Source organism: Saccoglossus kowalevskii, chromosome 1 (assembly GCF_978046115.1).
Source record: "Saccoglossus kowalevskii chromosome 1, keSacKowa6.1, whole genome shotgun sequence".
NCBI lineage: Eukaryota > Metazoa > Hemichordata > Enteropneusta > Harrimaniidae > Saccoglossus > Saccoglossus kowalevskii.
Window position 1 is genome coordinate 24877857 of NC_140641.1, and position 23510 is coordinate 24901366.

Consider the following 23510-nt stretch of genomic DNA (forward strand, 5'->3'; position numbering starts at 1 on the left):
ACTTAAGCACTGTGATCACAAACTGCAAACAGAAAAGAACATATTACTGTGATTTATCAAAATACAAACATTCGAGAGAAACACTAACCACATCACCAAAAAGTAAATGTACAAATCTATTCACATTAAAAAAAATATTATGGTTGAATGCTGTTTTCTTACACTAAAAGTGGCCAACTCACTGACAACGCGTCAAGTATTACGCAAGTTCAGTAAATCAAAAACAAAATGGCACCCGTAAATAAATTCTCATTGGGGCAAAAAAAAAGTCTCCCTATTCAATTCCTGGCAATGCTAAATAATTGATAGAGACATGTTACCAGCATATTGTAAAATACATTCCAAATATAAGCTTGAAAACAAAAATAATGACACGAAAATTAGAGAGAGGCCATCTTTATTTTTAACAGAAAAAGTGAATAAAAAATATGATACGTATACTGTATATTGTATAATAAAACAAGCACAATAAACCAATCCACCAACTACAACTAGGTTTACGCTATCCAATAGAATAGAAGGGGCCAACCGGTTAAGGTTGTTAGAAGTGTTCCAAGCAATCCCTGACAGAGTACCTCAAATTTAAGTGCGATATTCACGAATAAATAATGTCAACATGCCACTATAGAAAGACTTTCTGGCTAAAGAATTGTGTTGAGCTTCTAAATCTATATAAAGTATCAAAATATATGGTTTTCTGTTGAATATGCAGGGAACAGAGAATCGATCGTTTCAATAGAATGCTCTGCTATCAAGAGACTATGCTTCACGAAAAGGCATACCCCGGGTTGTCCAAGCACTGAGGGTAATTTACACCTTCAACAACAGCCATTTCCAGACCGGGGATGAGGAATATATTTATGGCCAGATAGCGCAATTTCATTTTTGCACAAATCAGTGTTGCCATTTCCTTCGTTTTCTTGCTTCATTGATTTCATTGTGTTTTGTACATTGTGGGTAAAAAAAAAAGTTCTTACACAACAGTTTTTTCTGCAGCGGCATTTCCAAACTGAATGATGTTTCACTGTTACAATATTTGTTATCTAGTTTGAATTTTAAAGACACCATTCTGAGTCAAGATTTGTGGCTGGCAGTACACGTATGTGTTACCGTCTATACAAACTACAATACAAATTACACCACAAATTTGATTTGTGTTATTTTAGATCTAGTGTTTAATAGTGGTAATTTAGTTTTGGTGGACATGTGTGAAGAGGTCTTCAACGTAAAAAACTATTTGAAATTAGACACAACTGTAATATCGAAAAATGGATACTGTTTGCTGTTTAAACTATTCCTTTCGCTAAATCAATGAGCGACATGATGTGGTTTTTGTGTCAATTATGGGTAAAGTTTGTCTATGTGTGTGTTTAATATTTTTGCCATGGAGCACTACATGTATTGTACATGGACACATTCAACCATTGCTTCATTGAAGACATTGGGCTTGTCATCTGATCATATTTAAGAACCATATATGTTCATGTGACCTAATTAAAAATGCATTTTGGATGATGGTGGCTTCGGGAAACCCAAAGTGATAAACTTCTCCAAACTTATTATAACTTTGTGTATGATGATGTGTTTGTAGTTTTCTCAAAAGTCCATACAGAATTTGGGGTCATTGATCTCATTTGGAAATGAACGCAAGATGTATGTATGTCTGCTAACAAATTACCATGTTCTTGAAAATTTATTGCCAGTCAGGAAAGGGTTTACATTTCATTTGCCAAGTTTATTTTATTTCCCATCATACATTTTTGTAGATGACTAATTGAAAGTCGTGTAACTTAAAGAAAAAAACATTATTAGGGGTAAATATTTTGGCTAGACACATCTGTTTAAGGGTATAAATTGTTGCATTCGAATATTTAACATAACTTCCTTGAAACAATCAAAAACACCTCAATTTAAGCAGAAATAAAAAGACAGTCTGTTTTTTTCAGTTACATCATTCATCGAACTGTGCTGAAAATAGGGATTTATTTTAAAATAAGCAAAACATGATTATTGCATTTTTACTCTGTAAGTTTCCTTAGATACAAATGTACAATCAGCATGGACCACACAACTGTTGTTGAGAATTAGTAGCACACAACTATTCTAGTATGACTAACATATATACACTGTATGTAGGTACATTTTAAAAACTTGTGTTATCAATAATTAATAATTCTATTAACAATGAAGGGGTGAAAATGAGTACAGTGACCGTAAGATGTGGCACAATTCACAGCAGTATTCATTGTGTACATGTATGAAAGTAATATTAACTGATGTATGAATATCACAAAGGTCATTCAGTATTTTAAATATTTTTTCCAAGGTTATCTGTGTGTGGAAATACAACCACGAAGGAGTCATCAATGGCATTTAGTAAATGTTGGCCCCAGTCAGAACTCGTCTTTCAGATTCCCTTTAGAAAAGAGTGCATTGAATTGTGGGAAAATCAATGTTTATCAAAACAATTGTTATGTAGAAACACATCAGTTTCCTTTAAACCATAGATCTTTTAAGGCAGCATTCAAGATGATATGGAAATACCAGGTACATTATGGTATCAGACAGAGAATGAAAATATGTTTTTGAAAAAACAATATACAATGAATGAAGGAATGAATGGATGGTATGTGAATCAGTGAAATGAAAATTTTTTTTTACTCACTGTGAAAAAATATGAATATAAGCCTCAAAGTTTGTAAAGGTCATGAGACCACTCAGTTTCACAATAAAAACTATTATATTTTAAAACAACAAGCAAACCATCAGATATGTGTTGATGGGTGTACATACAAATGTACATTGTAGTAATGAAAGTAGGTACAGTTGGCTTCATTTACCCTAGTGTAATTCAGAATTGGAAATAAGTAAATAGTCAATGAACTTGTGGAGTGCCAATAATGCTGAGCCAAAGATATTGACCATTTCAGTCAAGAGCACTTGATGTAGATGGGTTATAAAAATGTGTTCTTAGAATGGTAATGGTGATTCAAAATACTAGCAGGTGTATGGTTTATAGTGCAACAGAATTAGAATAAAGTCAAAATTGAATAACTGGTGGTATACCTGAGTGGTTTTTCATATTTTCATTTTGTATTATTTATAAAAAAACAAAACACTTAAATACATAGAATCACTTAATGATTGATTGAGCTGATAATGTAACATTGAACACAGGCACACATTTGTTGAGAAGGCCATATACGTAGCAAAGCGATACAGCTATAAACACTGGCTGACATTGTTAACGATGGTGACGGATTTCGGAAGGACAACAATCTATTAAAAAGATGTTTGAAAATATCAGCGAAGATGTTCTGTAATGGCATTCCAATTAAATTGACAGTAAACTCTAATATCAGGATGAATTGCAATGCATTAGGTTGTATACGGATTTTCCTTTCGTCGAGAAACATACCAAAAATAGCGACAACTACAACCACTTTTGCTAACTGGCGCCTGTTCACTAGATGCTCAATGGGCATGACTTAGTCAAACAAAATAAAGCATCTTTATATTATATTAATTAAATATCAAAAACATTAACAAAAACACAGCAAAGCAGCAAGACCTGCCTCCTAATTACGCAGAGGTCAAATTCACGCATTAATAACATACTGAGTAATTATAAGGACAAAATACATGTCTTAAAAAAAGTACATAATAAGAAATAACATTTATATGGCACTGTTAATTTGATGGGAATGATGTTACATGTCATATTGGAAAGTATGGGCAATTTGTATTAGTGGACGTTATCCAGCAAAAAAAACCTGGAGTTATCATTTTCACAGTCGCCCTAGCCTCAAAATTTCAAATGTTGGAACAAAGTTCACCGCCAGCCATATAACCGACATTGTCTAGGTTTGCATCTCCATCGTCTGCAGATATTGAAAAATTCGTTTGGGATCAGCAAAACTGTGCAACTGTTTAATGGTCTAATTTTCTGATATTGTACATAAGAAAGGTGGGTGAGAGTATAAATCATCTGTCTTACTCCACAGTTTAGAGAGACATCTGTGCTGGAAAAAATACTAGGCATTTTTAACATCCTTCCCCAAATATTTTTCCACTTACAAAAATTGAGTGCAAAACAAAAAGATCTCTGGAAGCAAGACACTATGACCGACAACAACATAAACCATCTTTTCACATTGAAACATTAGGGCAGACATATTCACAATCTTCAATAATTATTTAGTAGATGAATTTATTTGCTAGGATGATGTGAAAAGAGATGGGAACAGCAGAGAATTCTCTGAAATGACAACAGAGCACCAGATAAGAAACAGTGAAAATGTTAATACAAAATGTGTTACTTATTAATAAAATGACGTTTTATCTCGCTGTTGTAATTACTATCCTAGATGCCAAATTAATGGTATATGTATCACTCTTTTCTACTTGGGAATCGAAGAAACTATGCCAACAGTTGACACATGGTTTAAATGTCAGGCGATGGGCCCGAATATTATATTAAACCCAATTTATGAAGAATATGACAAAATTGGATGATAACATTCTGTTAACCCTTAACATGCAAAAAATTGTGCACAAAAATATTAAATCATTGAACACCTACTAAACAGCAGGTGGAAAGCAAGCACTGCCATCCTGAACCTTGAGTCTCGTTCATAATTACAGCTCCAAGATCTAAAAACTAGAAACTTCAATGTAAGCCGGCTTTTCTGTTCTATGAGAAATAACTTGACTTGTGCATGTGATAAATACACGTAGTAATACATGTAAAAGACCACAGGTCATTTACCAGTAATCTGACTCAGAAAGTACATGTAGCCAGGAATTGTAAAGTACAAAATGTACCGTATTACCCCGGGCATGCGCCCCTCCCTGGGCAAGCGCCCACCCCCCTATTTTCACAAAAGTTACATGTTGGGGACATCCTCGGTTAAACGCCCAGGGTGATTTATAGCCAAGAACGGGGTCAACAATAAAGTTTTATTTGTCAAAAACGAACACGTTTGATTTATTTATATAGTGTATTTGTTACGGTAGTTCTCTTTTTGGAGTGTGTGGTGGCCCTGAAAAGGGCCGCTTTGTTTGTGTTTTTACGTAAAAACTTATTGGAACTTAACGACGTAAGATGGGGTAAGATGATGGGGTGCATTTGTAAAATCTTTTTACACCCACCCGACAACCAACAATTTGTATTTAATGGTGAATGTAGTCTGATGCCATGACCAATATTTATAAATTAAGTTTCAGTGGAGGGTAGGGGGGTTTGGAAAAAAACTAAAGGAATTAATTTTTTTATCCGACATCGATCTTTTGACGTCGTCCCTTAATATTTAAATGTTTGTTTCCTAAAAAAATTAAAATTAAATAACAAATTTGATAAATTTATGAAATTTTAATATTTAATTTTAATTAATTCATGCAAACTACTAGAGTGTACAATGCTGCAATACAGTTTAATTTTAATCTTTGTGTTGTACTGTAAAATACTTTTAATTGGAATTATACTTTGCTGAAAAGACTGTTTGAGTGTTTTGTAAAGAGATTACTATAAAATCCTTTATTTTAGCTGGAATTAATTTTTGATGAAAAGATTTTTTTGGGGCGTTTTGTATGGAATTTATTTTTACTAATTTTTGACGAGTTGAATGTAAAATATGGAAAAAATGGTATATTCGCTGAAACTCCTTTAGCAAAAATAGCCAAAATTAATTAAGAACGAAAATAAAGTATTTTGAAGTATTTTCACTGATTTTTTAATGCATTAAATGTAAAATATAAGGGAAAAAAAGGTGTTTTTGCTGGACTTTATTTTCACTTAATCATCATTTCAACGAAAATAGGGAAATTCTAACAAATGAGAATCGTGGCACAATAAAATTGCGTTTTATTAAAAATGTGAATGATTTGACTCACAGTACATATTTTGCGTTCACATGTGCAATTCAAAGGACATTTTGTTGTGCAAAATACTGCATTACTGGCACATTTCAATGGCTCAGCCATTGCTTTCTTCTCTACTATACTGTTCAGTAAATTCAATGTATTTTGTGGTGATGTGAGAGAAAGAATCTCAACAATGGCCTGTGATGAGATTTCTTGCACTCGTTGGTTTTATTTGTCTTTCACGAGCCACAGTCTGAGTATCAGCTGTATCAGTTCCCATGTGATCAAATTATAATGAGGAACAAGGCAGGTGTCAGTAAGACCAGAAATACGATTGCTAATTGTTCTGAGGAGACTAATCTGCATCTTAAATATCATTTCACTTAACACCTCACCTGCGAACGCTGCTTTTTTCCTATTTGATTGGTGTTTAATTGTAAAATTAAACTGTATTTATGACACAAGATTTTGCCTTTTCTTTCATGATCATTTGACTAAGGGCTCTTTCATGGCCATTTCACTAGGGGGTCTATTTCTCTCTACTCAGCGTCTCGTGTGGCACTTTGCATCTATCATTATATAATATTTATTCCATATATATTCCACATCCGTGTCAATTATCATGGAAAATTGTCATGTGAACACGCATCAACAATGTAGAAAACGCCCTGTACGGGTTACAGAAGACCAGTCACCGAAAGAGCGTTACAGCAGCAGACGATGTGGCTACTTCAAAACGGGCATGAGGACGACGACTCTCTTGGCCTACAAGAACGAGAAATACCACTTTCGACCCCAATAATCCTGCAAACTGGTTTACCAGCAAACTAAAATCAAAATTGAAAGACATGGGTTTTAATTTACTGGCAGGACTATCACGGAAATCATTTATCAGAATTTATGAACTTAAAGGGGAACTAAATAGAGCCTATTTTGGTGTTTGTATTTATCAAGTTATGTATATTGATTATAAATTTGAAAAAAAAAATAAAAAAAATGATTATCTTCAGAGTTATGATGATTTAAATATGAGAAACCATAAACGTGCGAAGGACTTCCGTTTGCGCCATCTTGCCATAAAAAAACACCCTCATGAGGTATAAACAGGTAAGGTAACAAAGCATGATGACGAAATAGTATCTGATTAAATATAAGCAACTTAGGGAGCCATAGTTGGCTGGACAGGTGAATTGACTTCTAGTCTAGGTTGTTTCGACTTTTACGTTAATGTTATTTACAAGCGTATCAACATACAAACATTATGAATGTGCGATTGATCGAGACAGGCATTTTGTTTTGTTTTTTTGTCTAACTGTCTAATAAATGCTGTTTCCAGTACTGCACTGTGCGGCGTGCAAATTATTCACAGTATACAATCTTGAGTTTGTAGGGTGGTGGTGGAAACATTTTCGTCCATGTATTCACGGGGCTGCACTGGCAAATCATGGGACAAGTGTCACAGGAACACCAAGCAGATTGTTCACAGACTTCCGTGTAATTTGAAATAAAACTATCATCTGAACAAGGGGCATCGTCGACGATATACTCTCATCACTCACACTGGACTGATCTGAATCTTCACAGTATACCGTACTTCCCTGATCATAAGCCAGGAGGCATGAACACGTAAGGGAAAAGTAAGGAATGAGCTTGTACTCGAGGACCAACTCAGAAAAAATGATTTTGTTTTGGGGTTAAACACTGTAACCATCTTGCAAACAACAAAATATTATCCAAAAAAATTATTCGTTCACCACGCCGGGCTCGGGAAAATAATACTTATTTTTGAAAAAAATGCGTCATTGATTTCACGACACTTACAATGAAGAAACAAACATGTTCATAAAAACACGCACATTTTATTACAATTTGATTTACATATCGTCTGAATTTACGGTGAAATAATGAGTAGGGTCTGTGGGGGAAACAGTCGAAGGCATTTATCATGATCTTCGTTTTGGTATATTTTCGATCGTAATCAAACTGTCGACGCAAAGCAATTTTTCACCATGAGGTTTTCAGCACGATTTGACCTGAAACAACTTCCTTTAACCTAACAGGTCATGTCTTTCATTAACCAATCAAAATGATGTGTCGTAATGATGAAATTTTCTAATTATTGACGATGATTTTTCAACGCAATGCGGAAGTGAATTACCGCAATGTTAAAATGCGATCTGTAGTGTACTGATTGCAACGAAAAAACGATGATTTTTTCCCTAAAAACTGGTGATTCGCAATTTCCGAAATATAAACGACAGTTAATAGTAACCGTGGGTAAACTGAGTGTGGAGGAAGAATTTAAACACCCTTCTCGGTCGCCAACATGTCTCATTGTTCAAACCCCAGGCCTTTCATGGTAGTCTCCAATTAAACCATGCCCAATAACCAGGTACACGACTTAACGATTACATTTTTGGCTTTTCGAAAGCTACTACTCAAAGAAATATGGATTACTCCAGAATTGCAACATCGGGGTTCATCCTGAGTAAATGACAGAATAGAAAGGATGCGAACCACGTTGTGTACGTTCGCCATGCACTCTGAATTTAATCAAACTACCATGCCAATCACGATTATTATGAAATGAAACACACCTTTTACACGCATATTTTAAAGAATATCATCGACGCCCAGTTAGAACACTGAGCTTATAATCGTGAATGCTCTCAACTCAATAAATACCAAGTAAAAATATAGGGATGGGAGGGGCTTACGATCGGGGAAGTACGACACTTTAACGTAATTGGGCTTTCACTCCCAGAATACTGTGGTTCAAACGCACAAGGCTCTAACCCAAGTTATAAAAAGCACACTGTGCTTATAAAAGTTGAGTTTATACTACTAGTACTCAATGCTTGGCAGCATGAACGGCTATGTACAATGGCATATACAAATGCAATCAGATACTAAAACGTCATAGCTTTGAAAAGTACCCAGATTTTAAATATGTTCGTTCGTTATTTATTCCCCTCCATGAATGGCCTCCATGGTGTTTAATTGCCATCACTTCAAATGCCTATCCAAGCTACAGTTATAATTAAAACAAAATTAAACCACTGCAATATTATTTCGAATACAGTTTAGAATATACACAACTATAAATTAAGGCCGCATTTAGGTTCGCTTTAATGCTGGACAATCAAGAGAGCATGAGATTTCTACCTCCCAAACGATATCGGTAGAGTCAGGCAGTATATCAGGGTTTGTAACGATTTAATTAGGCTTTGTAGGATCTTAACAGACTAACACTTGGGCATTATCGGTACTCACAGTAATCGATTTCTATTGCTAGTGATCATGTCTTGTCACATTCTTTGAAGAAATGTAATAATGCTATTTTTCTGTCTATGAACTTAACTTTAGTATAAGATGCAAGATACATTTCATAGAGTCAATATCACAGCTCTCTTGGAGCAGATGGGATCATAATTCAGTGGCAATCATGCCAGATTTGTTTGCCTTCAGACATTTGTATGTACCCTACAATACAATATTAGCATACTTGGCAAGGCAGAGCAATTGCATGGGCTGCTAACGCTTCAGCACACATGTACAGTTGAATACACAACAGTTTTTGTTATTGAAATTTCATTCAGAGTTTTGATGATGATGTCAACATATTTAGAGTAATAGGTCAAAATTACAGTACCGGTAAATGGTGCATTTCACTTTAAGTGATCTTTTTTGTATTGGTTCTAAAGATATTTGATTTACGTTATTAAATAGTCAAGTAGGGATGTGTACGTGAAATATGAAAGCAAATGGCAGACAAAAAACAAACCCAACATATATAAAGTGCAATTTGATATTTATTCAAATTTATTCAAGTGTTCCATATTGCAATGGTCTCCGAATCTCCTCACCATGTTTGTTGAGACACAGTTCCTCTGGCTGTGGATTACACAAAAAATGTATGTGTCATGTATTTAACAAGATAATATGCATAAATCTGGCTATCATAAAATAGTGTTGCATTGTAAAACTAAATCACCATCAGCCATATTGTATACTTGCCTTGGTGGGCTGCTTTTTCTCATCAGTAAATGCACGAGATGTGAGATATGCGAGCTTGTGAACGGAAAGACAAAACTCGCTGTGAAGGAGTATCTGACAAAATGGAGAACGATTTAAGAAGGAATTATGGGGAGGATAGTAATTGTACATTTTTAATATAATGCCTTTTTTTGCTGAACAGGACTGGCATCTCGTAAACCAACAGTAATCTATAAATTGTTCTCATTGTTTTTAAAGTGGTATGTATTCAAAAAGGAATGAGAGCCCCGGCTGACAGGTTTGAAAATTTGTTGAAACCATAAAGAGAAAGATGTTTTTATTAAGAATACACATGTACCTGAAATTGGTGTATCCATTTCTCTTGTTATACATAACATAGTTGCCTACATGTAGATCTTTATTTTTTTGACGTCTCAAAGTGTCTCAATATCTGTATGATATCTAAATTTACCCAACTGCATAGCTTTGGTTTTGTTGTATTTGACTTTTAAGCACAAACATATGCTAAAATTAATTATTTAAATGAATGAGTGAGCCAATATCAGACAAGAAAGATGGCATATTTTCTGCAAGGAGACTGACCTTAATTTCATCATCATTAACCTTTAATCATGCCGTTCAACAACCAACATAAAAAGCAGAGGTGAGAATCACCCCGGTGAACCTCTGCTTTCTCTTTTGAACTGTTGTGATTCGATCTTTAATAGTAGCCAATATGTTGTCAAAAGTAAAGACTCATCTACAAATGGAGTTGCCAGAATTAAATAACTTGGGAACCATCTGTAAGAATGAATAGTCCATCCAATCAAAGGCGAGCTATAGGTCGTCACACTGTGACGTCAGTTGATTATGTTTTTGGCAAACAGCATGCAAATGTCTGGTAACAAATTTCGCTCATTGATTGGCACTAACTCGCCATCTGCTGTGACCCGATTGCTGTAAAAGTGTGAGTTGTTTTTATTAACCGAAACACACAGAAATGTACATGTATATTTTATTAACTATAAAAATGAACAATGTCCTTATTTTATCGTCAGATGTGAACGACAGGTTCTTGCCAATCGGTAACTGCACAAAACATAAACAACTACCTACATGTATATAAATGTACCAGGAAAATGTATCTTGCTCTTAAGTTAAATGTATGGTTTTAGAACACCTGATGTAGTCCAAATATATAAAATAAGAGAACCTTTTAATGAAGGCCGACTGACTGTGATGAATTAATACAGGAATACCATGATTCAAACCAAATGATGCTAAATGATTTCACACCAATTTTACATGCATTGATCAAGGAAATCGTCTATAATTTGTCCCCGAGTAAATTATCTGTACATAAAAACCATTTTTTTTCCAAAGCTTATTCATACATATAGGTGATTGTCCAATTTCAGGAGAAATAATGTTAAAAGATTGTCAATGATTTTTTTTGTGATAATAAATTTAATTCTTATTTACTAAAAAAAAATGTTCTTGAAAACTACCGTACTTCCACATTTGACATGTAGGTGCAGAGTCATATTTATTTTGTGATGATATCCACAGTTCTATTTTGTTATGAATATTTTTGTCATATACATGTAGTACAAAAGCAGTAGCAAACACTGATACTGGATTACAAGCCATAAATTAGGTTAAACTGTTTTCTCTAGTTGTATGCTTCTAATAAAAACACCGGTATGTTCATAAACATGTCTGAAATATTAATATATGTATGTGTATATGTGTAAAGATTTGATATCTGACGTATAATTAATTTTGGTGGTAGCTTAGAGACTTGTGAACCAGAATCAGATTCCTGTTCGATCATTCATTATCAACTACAAATATAATGTATTTTTGACTTTTGTGTGTGAAGCACACAATGGGAGTCTTTGCGGTTAGTGCGTCTGTGTGTATGTACAGTGTACATGTATGTGTGTGTGTGTGTCTGTTTTAACTGATATCTCAAGAACCAATTATAAGATTTCGATGTACTTTGGTACATAGTTGCTTTGGGATAATACTCAGACCAGATTAGTTTTGTTTCAAATCTGTGCATATAAATACCCTAATTTGTAGATTATTAATTAAACAATCTGAAGCATTTTCACTTGTTTCTCATATACTATTAAACTGAATTCAATGAAACTTGGTACATAGATGCTCTGGAATAATGTGCAGACCTGATTAATTTTTGGTTGCAATCTTTGCTTATTATTCGCCTAATCTGCATATTAATTAGCCAATTTTAAGCCTTTTCACTTTTCAAGTACCGTTTAACAGATTTCATTAAAACTTGGAACATACCATACATAGATGCTTTGGGATAATTTGCAGACCTGATTAGTTTATGGTTGAAACCATTAATATTTATCACCTAATTTGCATATTGAATATCCACGAATATTTCTACCACTCATAAGATTTCAATGAAATTAGGTACATACATGTAAGGGCTCTAAGAGAGTCGTCAAAATTAACAACCCACATCATTATGATGACTAAATTTACATGTATTTATACTAAAATTGATAAATCACACAGTTCTGTCATCAAATTGTAGATGTGATGTATATGAACATAACCTGATCAATGATTTTTGTCAAATATGCGCATTCAAAAGATTTCGCTATCTCAATGTAAAAATGAGCAACATATTCGAGTAAAAATGTAAAAATAGACATTTAAAAAAAAAAGTTACGCAAATTCATTATTAGTACAAAGACTGAAACAGGGCCTTATAGTTAAGAAAGCTGTATGTGCGTGTGTCTGGAGCTGTACCTACATGTCGGTCTACCCTGGACCAATTCACTTCAAATATCACACATACCTGTACTTTATACTTATAGGATGCATACATTGTATTAAAGTGATTTTTTTTTGCTGTTGTAACAATTAAAATTCTATTAACTGCTTTCATTTGCAACAAGGCATCGTCATTCAACCTATATCTTTTCATCTCTGTATAATAATGTTCCTCATACCTACCCAGTTTTATATGCTTTTGACTATTGTATATTAAATGTGTGCATTGAATTCATACTGTGTTTTAATTAAGGTGCAAAGTCAACTGTGGTACATGTACCTGCGGCTTCGATTTTTTCAGACTCTAACACACTCTGTCAAATTTAGACAAATATCTTATATGGCGATATTTATTGCAGAAGGGCTGTTTCAGCTAGTACACTTGTTTATTTCTGATTACCGTTACTTACGCTACCTGCCTGCCTACCTGAGCATCGCCCTTGGGGAGCTGCTGTGATTCAGCATTAAAAAGTGGAACAAAACCAAATATTCCACTTGTATTACCCAGAATCCCCTGAGGTGCTGTGTACCTGATGGGTGAAACCACTATTTCTAATTCTGGGGGTGAACTGGCTGGCAAATATCTAACTTAAATAAAGAATATAAGTAATCGGAGTTCCGAACAAGTGGGCTAGCTATTCTATTTGCTGAACTGTTTGTACTATGGCTGATAATAGTTTGTTATTAATTAGTGTTATTAATTTGTATATTAATTAGTAGAATAACTAATAAGTTTGATACTCAAATAAATTAATATTAGTATATGTATCATGTGTTATTAAATGGCTGATAATAATTTCTACTAAATCTGCATAATTTTAGCCCTAAAGTAAACTAATTATTCCCGGAAACTAATTTTCACACTCTATAGATTTCTTTCTTGCTGGATTATGAGACTGTGATTAGAATATTCAATAGACTATGTACTATAGTACAACAGAACACCTGTTATCTGCTTGTTCTTTTTGATGTACATCTTAAATCTTCATAAATACAATTTTGCCCATTTAAAATTTGATTCTGATTACCGGTACTAGTTTTGAAAATATAAACTACCAATAGTGATTGAAATTGGCTCTCTCAAAACAGAGGAGAAGGGGTGCTGACAGTGTTTATCACAGCTTTTTCAGCAATCATCAGTACCCCAATAAGATTCTCAGTATGATAAGTAGCAGTGTAAAATGTAAAAAGTTGAATTATTCAACAGATTACATGTTTATCATCAACTGACTGTAATCTGATAATCTAATAGCTTACTGTCAGATTTTTTCATTGATTTGTCTTGAACTTAAAATACATTTTTAAGTACAATCAAGCAAATTCTGTTGTATCCTGTGATTATATTTGCCATGAATGACACAGAGTTCATAGCATTCTGAATTTTTAATACTATTTCGATTTAAAAATAGTGTCTAGCATAAATTTATTAATACACCATATGTTAACATTGTTTGATATTTGAAAACAAAATTCTAAATCATTGATGTGCCCGCAGTGGTCTCAGGTATGAATTACAATATGCCAGCTATTGAATTCACTCTGTGTCTGTCTGTTCCACTGATATCTCAGTTTAGTACTTTGTCGATCTTCAGACCTGATTAGTTTTTGATTCCAGTAGTTTTTGGTGCATATTAGTTACCTAATTTTTTTTTTTTTTTTTTATAAATATTATTGGTTACCTACATGTATTTGATGCCACAGTGCTGTTGTTGTGTGGCATTCTATCAGCCTGTATTGGAAATTTGCAGAAAATTAAATTAATTGCTATACGTACATAACATATTTGTTACATAAATTTGTTACATAAATTACATACTGTTAAATATTTTATTTTAGCTGAATAGACTTTTTGGGTCTTTTGTATGGAATTTAGTTTCACTGATTTTTGACAAGTTGAATGTAAAATATAGAAAAAAAGGTATATTCACTGGATTTTATTTTCACTGACTCATTCTTTCACTAAAAATAGCGAAAATAAAATATTCTACAGTATATGGTTAAAAATACCTATAGATCATATTTTAATGATTCAATATGTACATCGAATACAATTTCACAACGTAAACAGTTTTAAACTGGCCAATGAACATAGAGTAGGTATTTTATTCCATAAGATATAACTAGCATCATAACTATAGACGCACATAGAATGGCTTATAGCAAGTGTAACCAAGGGCGGTAGGTAAAAGTGCCTGGGTTAATAGAATACTAAAAATAATACATGAATATTTTCCTCCTTGAAAGTTATTAGCAACATTCTAGAAATGAAAAAAACTGTACTACGAGCATTATTGTGGTGACATATTTTGACTCGAACTCGTACATGTATTGGTTTTGCGTCTTGCTCAGATTCAGAAAGCGTACGTCTAGCGCGTACAAAACATGGCCGCAACGATATACCCTTACACTACCGCAGCTACTGATGCGTTGTTAACAACCATCTTCCCGGGTGACTCTGATTTTGAACAATATTTGTACAGCCGGCGTCAGGGTGCGATAACTCAAAACATAGGCTCGATCAAGCAAAATTTTCAATAATTATGTTCATAAAAAATTTGGTTGATTTCTGTATTCATAAAGATTATTCAAAACCATCACATAAAAAATACGTACTATTTTACACTAAAATAATGATGATGTGGTTATTTGGCACCCGACCGTCAATTTTGAACACCATAAATAATGTTCGTAAACGAGAAGTCTGGTACGCAATGTGTCCGAAAATGGAACACACTGTGTCATACTCCGTCTATATTATAGTTTCACTAAATATTTCTCCTTTATGGAGGAAACCAAGAAAACGTAAAATGTGCACGCGAACGTGAAGCTGAAAACCTTCCTTTTGGATATTTGCGAAAATGAAAAATGACTGGTGGCTGCGCTGTTCAATACTTCTTATGCCGCTAATTCATAACGTACGGCTCGAAGGATACAATGCGTTTCAAATCGAATGTGGAATTAAATAATATAAGCGAATGGTACAGTCAGAATTGTGTACATATATAAGGTACATTTAGACATAGTTATTCAAAGTAAATGTATTTTATTGTCATTATTCAAATAAATAGTCAACATTTAACAATTGACATCAATCCTGGCTATCGCCCTTGGTGTAACACAGTATGGATATTGAAGGCTAAGGTACCCACACTATGTGGAAATATTCTTTATAACTTGGAAAGAGAAAAACACAAGACAATTCATTGCACAGTAATTCAATTTCAAAGGAGACCATTTCTCTCAGTCCCAGGAGTTCTTGATAGAGACATATTGTACTGTACTATAAGTGCTACATGTGTACTACTAGTAATACATGTATTATATTAAAGTGCATGTAAACTCCAAATAACCTTTATTAGGTCTCTAGTTGGGCACAGTCAGAAAACAGAGGAGTTTATAAATTCATGTACATGTATGTGCATGCGTATGTTGACTCGTGCATCCACATTCACCTGTATCTCACGCATATCTGCATAGATTTTATTCAAACACTCACATCAGACATGTTATCGCACATACATGTATTGTTCCATCTAATTCAAGAATGGTTGAATGGTAGCCATTTTAAGGCCAAGAAATCATGGAAATCACACATCTTCATCATTCCGAGACTCAGTTGTATGTCTTTTAATTTTTTGGATCAGGTTCAAAATGGTCGACTGGGGGCCGCTTTGTATTTAAAAATGCAGTTCTAGATCCACATTTTCAATATGTATAAAATTATATACATATGGTTTAAAAACTTTTAATTTAACAGACCTATACTCAAAAACATTGTGGTAGACTATGCGCTATTCCAATGAATAAATACAAAAAGTGACAACAGCAATGAAATCACTACATGTATGTGAGACTTGTCTAGTTGTTCATGGATAGAAACATTCAATAGCCTACCACACATCTTGTATAATATGACAGCAACTTATAATAAATTAGCAATAGAAACAGGTCACTACACAAAACCAAAGACACCAATTGAACAGAGACTGCTCATGAAATAGAAGATAAAATACACCACTTGGTACAACAAACTAACCCAATTCAATTTATATAATAGCACTAATGTTTCATTGTGAAACACCAAATATTGGCGTTTCTGGTAATTATGTACTTCCGTAAATTGTAGTAGAAACGTAGAGTAAAGGAAGCGTTAGACTAATGACTGCAATATGTCCATCACGTCATTAGTCAGTCAGTGTAAATAAATAATGAATATCATTAACATTGTAAAAAAAGGAAGGAGTCGTACTGGCTCCAGTTTGTATCATGTTCATGTCTGTCATATAAGCATCATTCAGAATAAATAATAAGGCAACAATATCAATCTATCGTATGTGAAATCGTGTTTCAGGTATTCATCGGTTCAAATCAAAATAATTTGCCTGAGTTGTTAAAATGAAATACATTTTGAGAGATTGCATGCACTATCAGTACACATGCACAAAAATATACTCTTACATTAAAAGTGACGGGGACTGTGTCATGTGTTTAAAAATTGGCTTGATGATTTTTGACTTGTAGTCATTTATGTTAGTTTCTATGCTACTGATAGCAGTAGTGTGCATGCTCTCGAACAGGACTGGATGGAATCCCCCAAAGTCAAGTTCAGTCAGTTTGTTAACTGCTTAGGAGAGATCTTCAAGACAGAAAGAACATTTTATGCGACTGTAGACACGAGGCACAAATTAGTGACCACTGATTTCAATGTATGATTTTTCTGTTGCGTCAATGACGTTCTAGTGAATTAGCATAATTAGCTGCGTCACAGCAAATCCGTGTGCCAATGATGCATGATATTGGTTTTATGCACACACTGTAGAACAAATATGAAAACAATTTATTGAGTTTTTTTTTTCAACCATCTTCCTTTCCCAGAATTTTTAATGGTCAACTTCTTACATTTACCCTCCTGCTTTTACAGAACTGAAGTCCAACTTAGTAAAAAAAATTATTTCTCTATTTTAAGAATGTGAATTTGTTTTAACTTCAATTGCTTCTTATCAAAAAAAAAAAAAAACTACTGTAAAATGACTAATTTTCACTGGGTTTAAATTTCGTTGATTTACCATTTCGAGCATATTCAATGGGTTTAAAATTAAAATTAAAAAAAACCCAGTGAATAATTAACTCCTTTACAGTACTGGTATTATGCACTGTGTAATATACTTTGACCTGAGTTTAACCTTTCTAGATTCAACCGTAACAACTGATTCAAAATACCAGCACTCTAGTTTCATACAATAAAAACAAAATATTATGAAATATAAAACCATAATCTGGCAGGAAAAGGATTTTCTAGCAGGACCATGTATGTCACATTTTTCGTGAACTAGCTGTGAATGAACCCAGCTTCAAAAATATCTGAATGTTCACATAGTTATAAGTCTCACCTTCAAAGTAGTAATTATCTCGGTAATATACTGGTCTGAGTTTAAAACAAGAAGCTTGTTCTATTACGCTCTCCCAAATAGTGAATCAACAATAGAATGAATAATTTATTTATGTTTTTGCGTTTTGACAATTTTTTATAATACAAACCGTGTTTTATGAAAATGTTGTGAGTGTTTGGGCTATTATTATGCAGTGAGAGGCTTGATGCACACATACAGTATTTATAAATAAACCGGTATTAGTCATGTTATGGTTCCAGAGTGATTTTAGGATAACAAATATTACATATTTAATAATACTTAAGCACATATTTTTTACAATCTGATAAACCTGATCATTGGACTACCAGTATATATTACTAAGAAACACTGCTGGTAGGGTTTCTTATTAATTAAAAGGCTCTGCTGAAAACCATAAAAAAAACATCAATTTTAATATGAAAGTGACCTTTCAACCAAAGTAATACAATATCTCATGCGGCAATTGTTAGGCTTTCTTTTACAAAGCAATATGTGAGTTTATAGACAGTTTAGATCCATTTGGTAAACTGTATATAATTTCTATACATGTTTTTGTCTGCCAACACCAGGGCTCAACACCCCTCATAATAATGGATGTGTCCAGGTAGCCATATCTCTATACATGTACATCTTCACATTGTATTCATATATCAAAACAAACGCCACTGGCATTCAATATCCCTAGGAATATTTCAATGATACTGAGAAGTCAATTACCAAAATCCAACACACGTTATATAAGTGTGAAGGTATTTACAGCATGAGTGTTGTACCAATTCTTATCATTCTACAGATTCCTAGAGGGCCTTTTTGTCTGGTTGATTTTGTCTGCTTTTAAAGAGAGAATAAAAAGAAGTGTAATCACTATTGAAGTGTGAGTCTGTCAACCTTTCAGAATGCCATTGTTTTGTATGTGACCATTTCATAAAAACTGGCAAGATGGAAACGAATGAAATTATTTGAATTATAATAAATATTTGAAATGGTGAAAGGCTCACGTGAGTGTACACTATGGATTTAGATCACTTTACATCATGGATTTGTATCACTCGGGACATCATTCTCAAGAATATTCTGGTATTTTCATATAAAATTTGATACCTGCCATTTATTTCAGGCACTTGTGTAGCATTTATACACACATGCATGTACTAGTTGTCATGACAGTTTTATTGAAACAAACGTGCTAACTAGCATATGACTACAGTGTAGGTTAGTATTGTAACAAAACTGAGTTATCTGTGAATCTTTGTCTTCCATGACCTTAGATTTGCAGCTCTAGGAACATATTACCTGGATCTTTACGTCGTGTTTGTGAAAACTAATGAACTGCCGAAAAACAATAATACTAAGCCAATTTCTATTAAGTAAATTAAAATTGGTAAAAATTGTCATAACTCATAAAGCTGCCATGTTACATGTATGTATGTAATCTAAAAGATTCTATACATCAACACTATAATACTGGAATGTCAGAAACAACTCAGTCACTAGCAGACCTGTCAACACTTGATATATACTTCATGACCAGTATCAAGAATAAATGGCTCCAGAACCTTTCGCAGTATTGACAACAAGGTGTGGTCTATCACCTAAAACTATAAATATTCTCCACGAACATGAATGTGATGACAACAAGGCGTTAATATACTTTTTGGAAGAGAACTTTGCTAGTCTTCATATTTCAAGGGGCCAACTCAGTATGCTTAAGGCTGTAGCCTAGTTACAGCATTTACCACTTCCAGCAAATGTCAGCGGTCAGACACCAGGTATACCAGCAATATCAGTGACATCAAGCAGAGCATCAGCTTCCTGGCCGGATGACAATACCGATCAACCAACAACAACTGTGCCAACAATACTGAACATAAATGACACGAACACATGTAAGCAATACTGGCTCTTTAGGTGTTATCCATCATACATAGTACATTATCGATAATGTCGTCAAACATTCTTAGGTTGTTTTTTTTCTGTTGGGGAATAATATGTATGTTGTATTATTATTATTGATAAAATGTGACAAAATTTGTTTGAAAATATTATATTTATTTTAATTTGTTTTGTTTTAATTTAATTTTTTATATATATACATGCAATTTGGGTTATTAACTACAAATAAAAAGACAAACATGAAAAATTTTTACACCTTGTATTCATGAAAATTTATCACCCATGTTGATCAAGACGTGTGAAAGGAGGTATGCAACTTTAACTGCCATATGGCAATATAAAATTTACCTTGTATTTAATTAACAGTCCTCGTTTTGGAAGAAGTCCGCAATTGGGGACTAATAATTTGGGGGAGAAATGCTGTGACCAAACTCGTTGAAACTTAACATAAAGATAATGTTTAATGACTTACATATGCATATCAATTTTTTTGACAAATCAAATATAGCCGATTGGTTGCCATTTTAGACCTAAAATTTGCTGAATTCTGATATTTAAGTGTGTGTTAAATGTTTCTCGATTTTATTGAAACTTTCTATCATGATCATGTATATTGGGTTACAGGTACACGTCAATTTGTTTTTGAGATTTGAACAAAAATGCCCGACCGGTGGCCATTTTTTTTAGCTCCGCTGTCGACTTTGTCGAGCGGAGCTTATATGAGTGATTGTTCGTCGTCGTCCGTGTCAATGTTTTACTTTTTCGACTTCTTCTTGAAAACTACAAGCCTGAATGCTTTGATACTTGGTGTATATGTACCTTGGGTAGACCTCTCTGAGGTTTGTTCATTTCCTGTTGATATCTTCAATTCTCTAATTTTGGTGAATATTTTTGTCATTTTTGGTAAAAAGTGATATTTTCGACTTCTTCTTAAAAACCAAAAGTTCAATTGCTTTGATATTACATATATAGATACTACATGTAGACCTTTCTCAGATTTGTTCATTTCGTGATGATATCTTCAATTCTCTAATTTTGGTGAATATTTTTGTCATTTTTGGTAGAAAGTGATATTTTCGACTTCTTGTTAAAAACTGTACATGTAAGTCCGATTGCTTTGATACTATACATACATGTATTGTTCATTTTCTAATGATGTCTTCAGTTCTTTAATTGAAATGTGCATTGCTAACAGCGGAGGTATCTCAGCCGATAGGCTGCTTGTTTTATTTTTATTTAAGCTGATTCCTGACTAATACATCATGTGATGAAGATTAAAGTTTGCACGCAAATTTGATGTATTAACAGTCATTTTTAGTCCCCGTTCGAACGAAGTCCGAAAACGTGGACTTATAATTCGGTCTCCGTGCGTCCGTCCGTGCGTCCGTCCAGAGTCATATCTCAGAATCCCTTGGACCGATTCCATTCATTCTTTGTATGTGCCTAGTACTTTATGTAGGACATATGCACATGCAGTGGTTTAGTGATTCGATTCAAAATGGCCGACTGGCAGCCATCTTGTTTTTTGAAAATGTTGTATTTTGGACATGCTTTGTCAGTTGTCATTCAAACTTGGTACATAGATTATACATGTTAGGATACATGTCAAAGATGGTCAACTGGCAGGCATCTTGTTTTGTTTTTATGTGGTATCTTGGACGTGCTCTGTCAGTTTCATTCAAATTTGGCACATATATGTACTTTATACATGTTAGGATGCATGTCCATGACAATTTGTTTCAAAATCTGGTCAAGGATGGCCGATTGATAGCCATCTGACTTTTTGGCCTTACTACTATATTTCCACAATTTATGTACCATTTTGATTCGTATTTGGCACATACATCATACATATCAGTGTGTTTCATAATCAGATCAAAGATGGCTGAATAATGGCCGTTTTTATTTTTGGCCATAATACTACTACACTGAACACGTGTTTTGATGTAAATAAACAATCTGTTGTATACGCCACTTGGAACTCAAGTTTCAAGGACACGCTCGCGACAACCCCTCCACTTTAATATGACGTGCACAAAGAAAACTTTCAAAAATTTAACGGGGACTGTGTCATTTTCAATGACTTGTTTTTTATAAAATTGTTAAATCACAGTATGTAAATGTGTCCGGAACTGTTTATCAGAGATGGCAGCTTAATTTCATTCAAACTTTGTATCATGATCATGCTGTCGCATTGCATATTAAGTTACAGGTGCACATTACAGGACTGTACTTTCTTAATGCTTGTTTTGTTTAGTTTTCAGTCTAAAATAGACATCACTGTCAGTTTTATTATGACATAGATATTTTTTTCTCTTTACATAATCATTAAGATATCGAGTTGCACTTAAGTTATTCAGAGAACATATATTACAGTAAATCAATCTTTGTAAAAAGTGTTGGCTACATTTCCACAAGTCTAGACGACACTGTCTTCCTCATAAGGTCTAACATCCAAGAGCAGCAAAATTCATAATGTTCACAGTTGACACTTGCTGGAACACAGATCACTGAATTGCTTCTTTTGTTGGGAAAGCGTAGCAAGTTTTGTGAGTCAGTGTGAGATATTTTGCATTTTTTGCAACATAACAGTAAATGAATCAACATTCATTTACACTACAACTCGTGTTGCATTTAAGTCTAAAAATGTTTTTATATATTTAAACTTCATTCAAATCCCATATAATAAAGTGAATATTAAAATGAATGGACTTCCAATTATTAAATTTATAAAATATAACTGGTTTACCCAAGCATATCAAATTGTGGGCAAATGTATGGGCCGAAACATAAAGAAGGTAGATGTGATCCTGTTCCGCCTAAGTGCATACTTTGTGGTATTCTCTTATTGTTATACATCTTTTTCCAGCTGGTACACAATGTAGTAATAATTACATGAGATGTATGGTGATGACAGTAGCTCTATGTCTTATATAGACTTGCTTTTCAGTTTACATTCTTGTACATGTATATAGGTATCTTATTTGTGTGAGATCTTCACATCCCACATTAGTCACAGGAAGAAAGATATATCTTGTAAATTCAATTTTCTTGATATTTCATTACTGATTGTGTAAATTGCATTTCCTGTATGTTTTATTACAGATGTATATATCCCGTGTAAAGTGTGTGGAGATAAATCATCAGGTGTTCATTATGGCATCAGTACATGTGAAGGATGCAAGGTAAGTCTCAGATAAATCATCAGATGTTCACTATGGTATCAGTACATGTGAAGGATGCAAGGTAAGTCTCAGATAAATCATAAGGTGTTCACTATGGCATCAGTACATGTGAAGGATGCAAGGTAAGTCTTAGATATATCATCAGGTGTTCACTATGGTATCAGTACATGTGAAGGATACAAGGTAAGTCTCAGTTATATCATAAGGTGTTCACTATGGTATCAGTACATGTGAAGGATGCAAGGTAAGTCTCAGATATATCATAAGGAGTTTACTATGGTATCAGTACATGTGAAGGATGCAAGGTAAGTCAGATATATCATAAGGTGTTTACTATGGTATCAGTACATGT

The 23510-nt window shown here is 33.7% G+C and overlaps 1 protein-coding gene across 1 annotated transcript in view; it reads left to right on the forward strand.

The window, feature by feature from the left end:
* Positions 1–23510, forward strand: part of LOC102808317 (nuclear receptor ROR-alpha A-like) — a 69715-nt gene that overhangs the window by 21089 nt on the left and 25116 nt on the right. The window contains exon 2 of the mRNA XM_085499913.1: positions 23079–23158. Coding sequence (XP_085356039.1) covers positions 23079–23158 — 80 coding nt within the window. The remainder of the gene's footprint in view (positions 1–23078; positions 23159–23510) is intronic.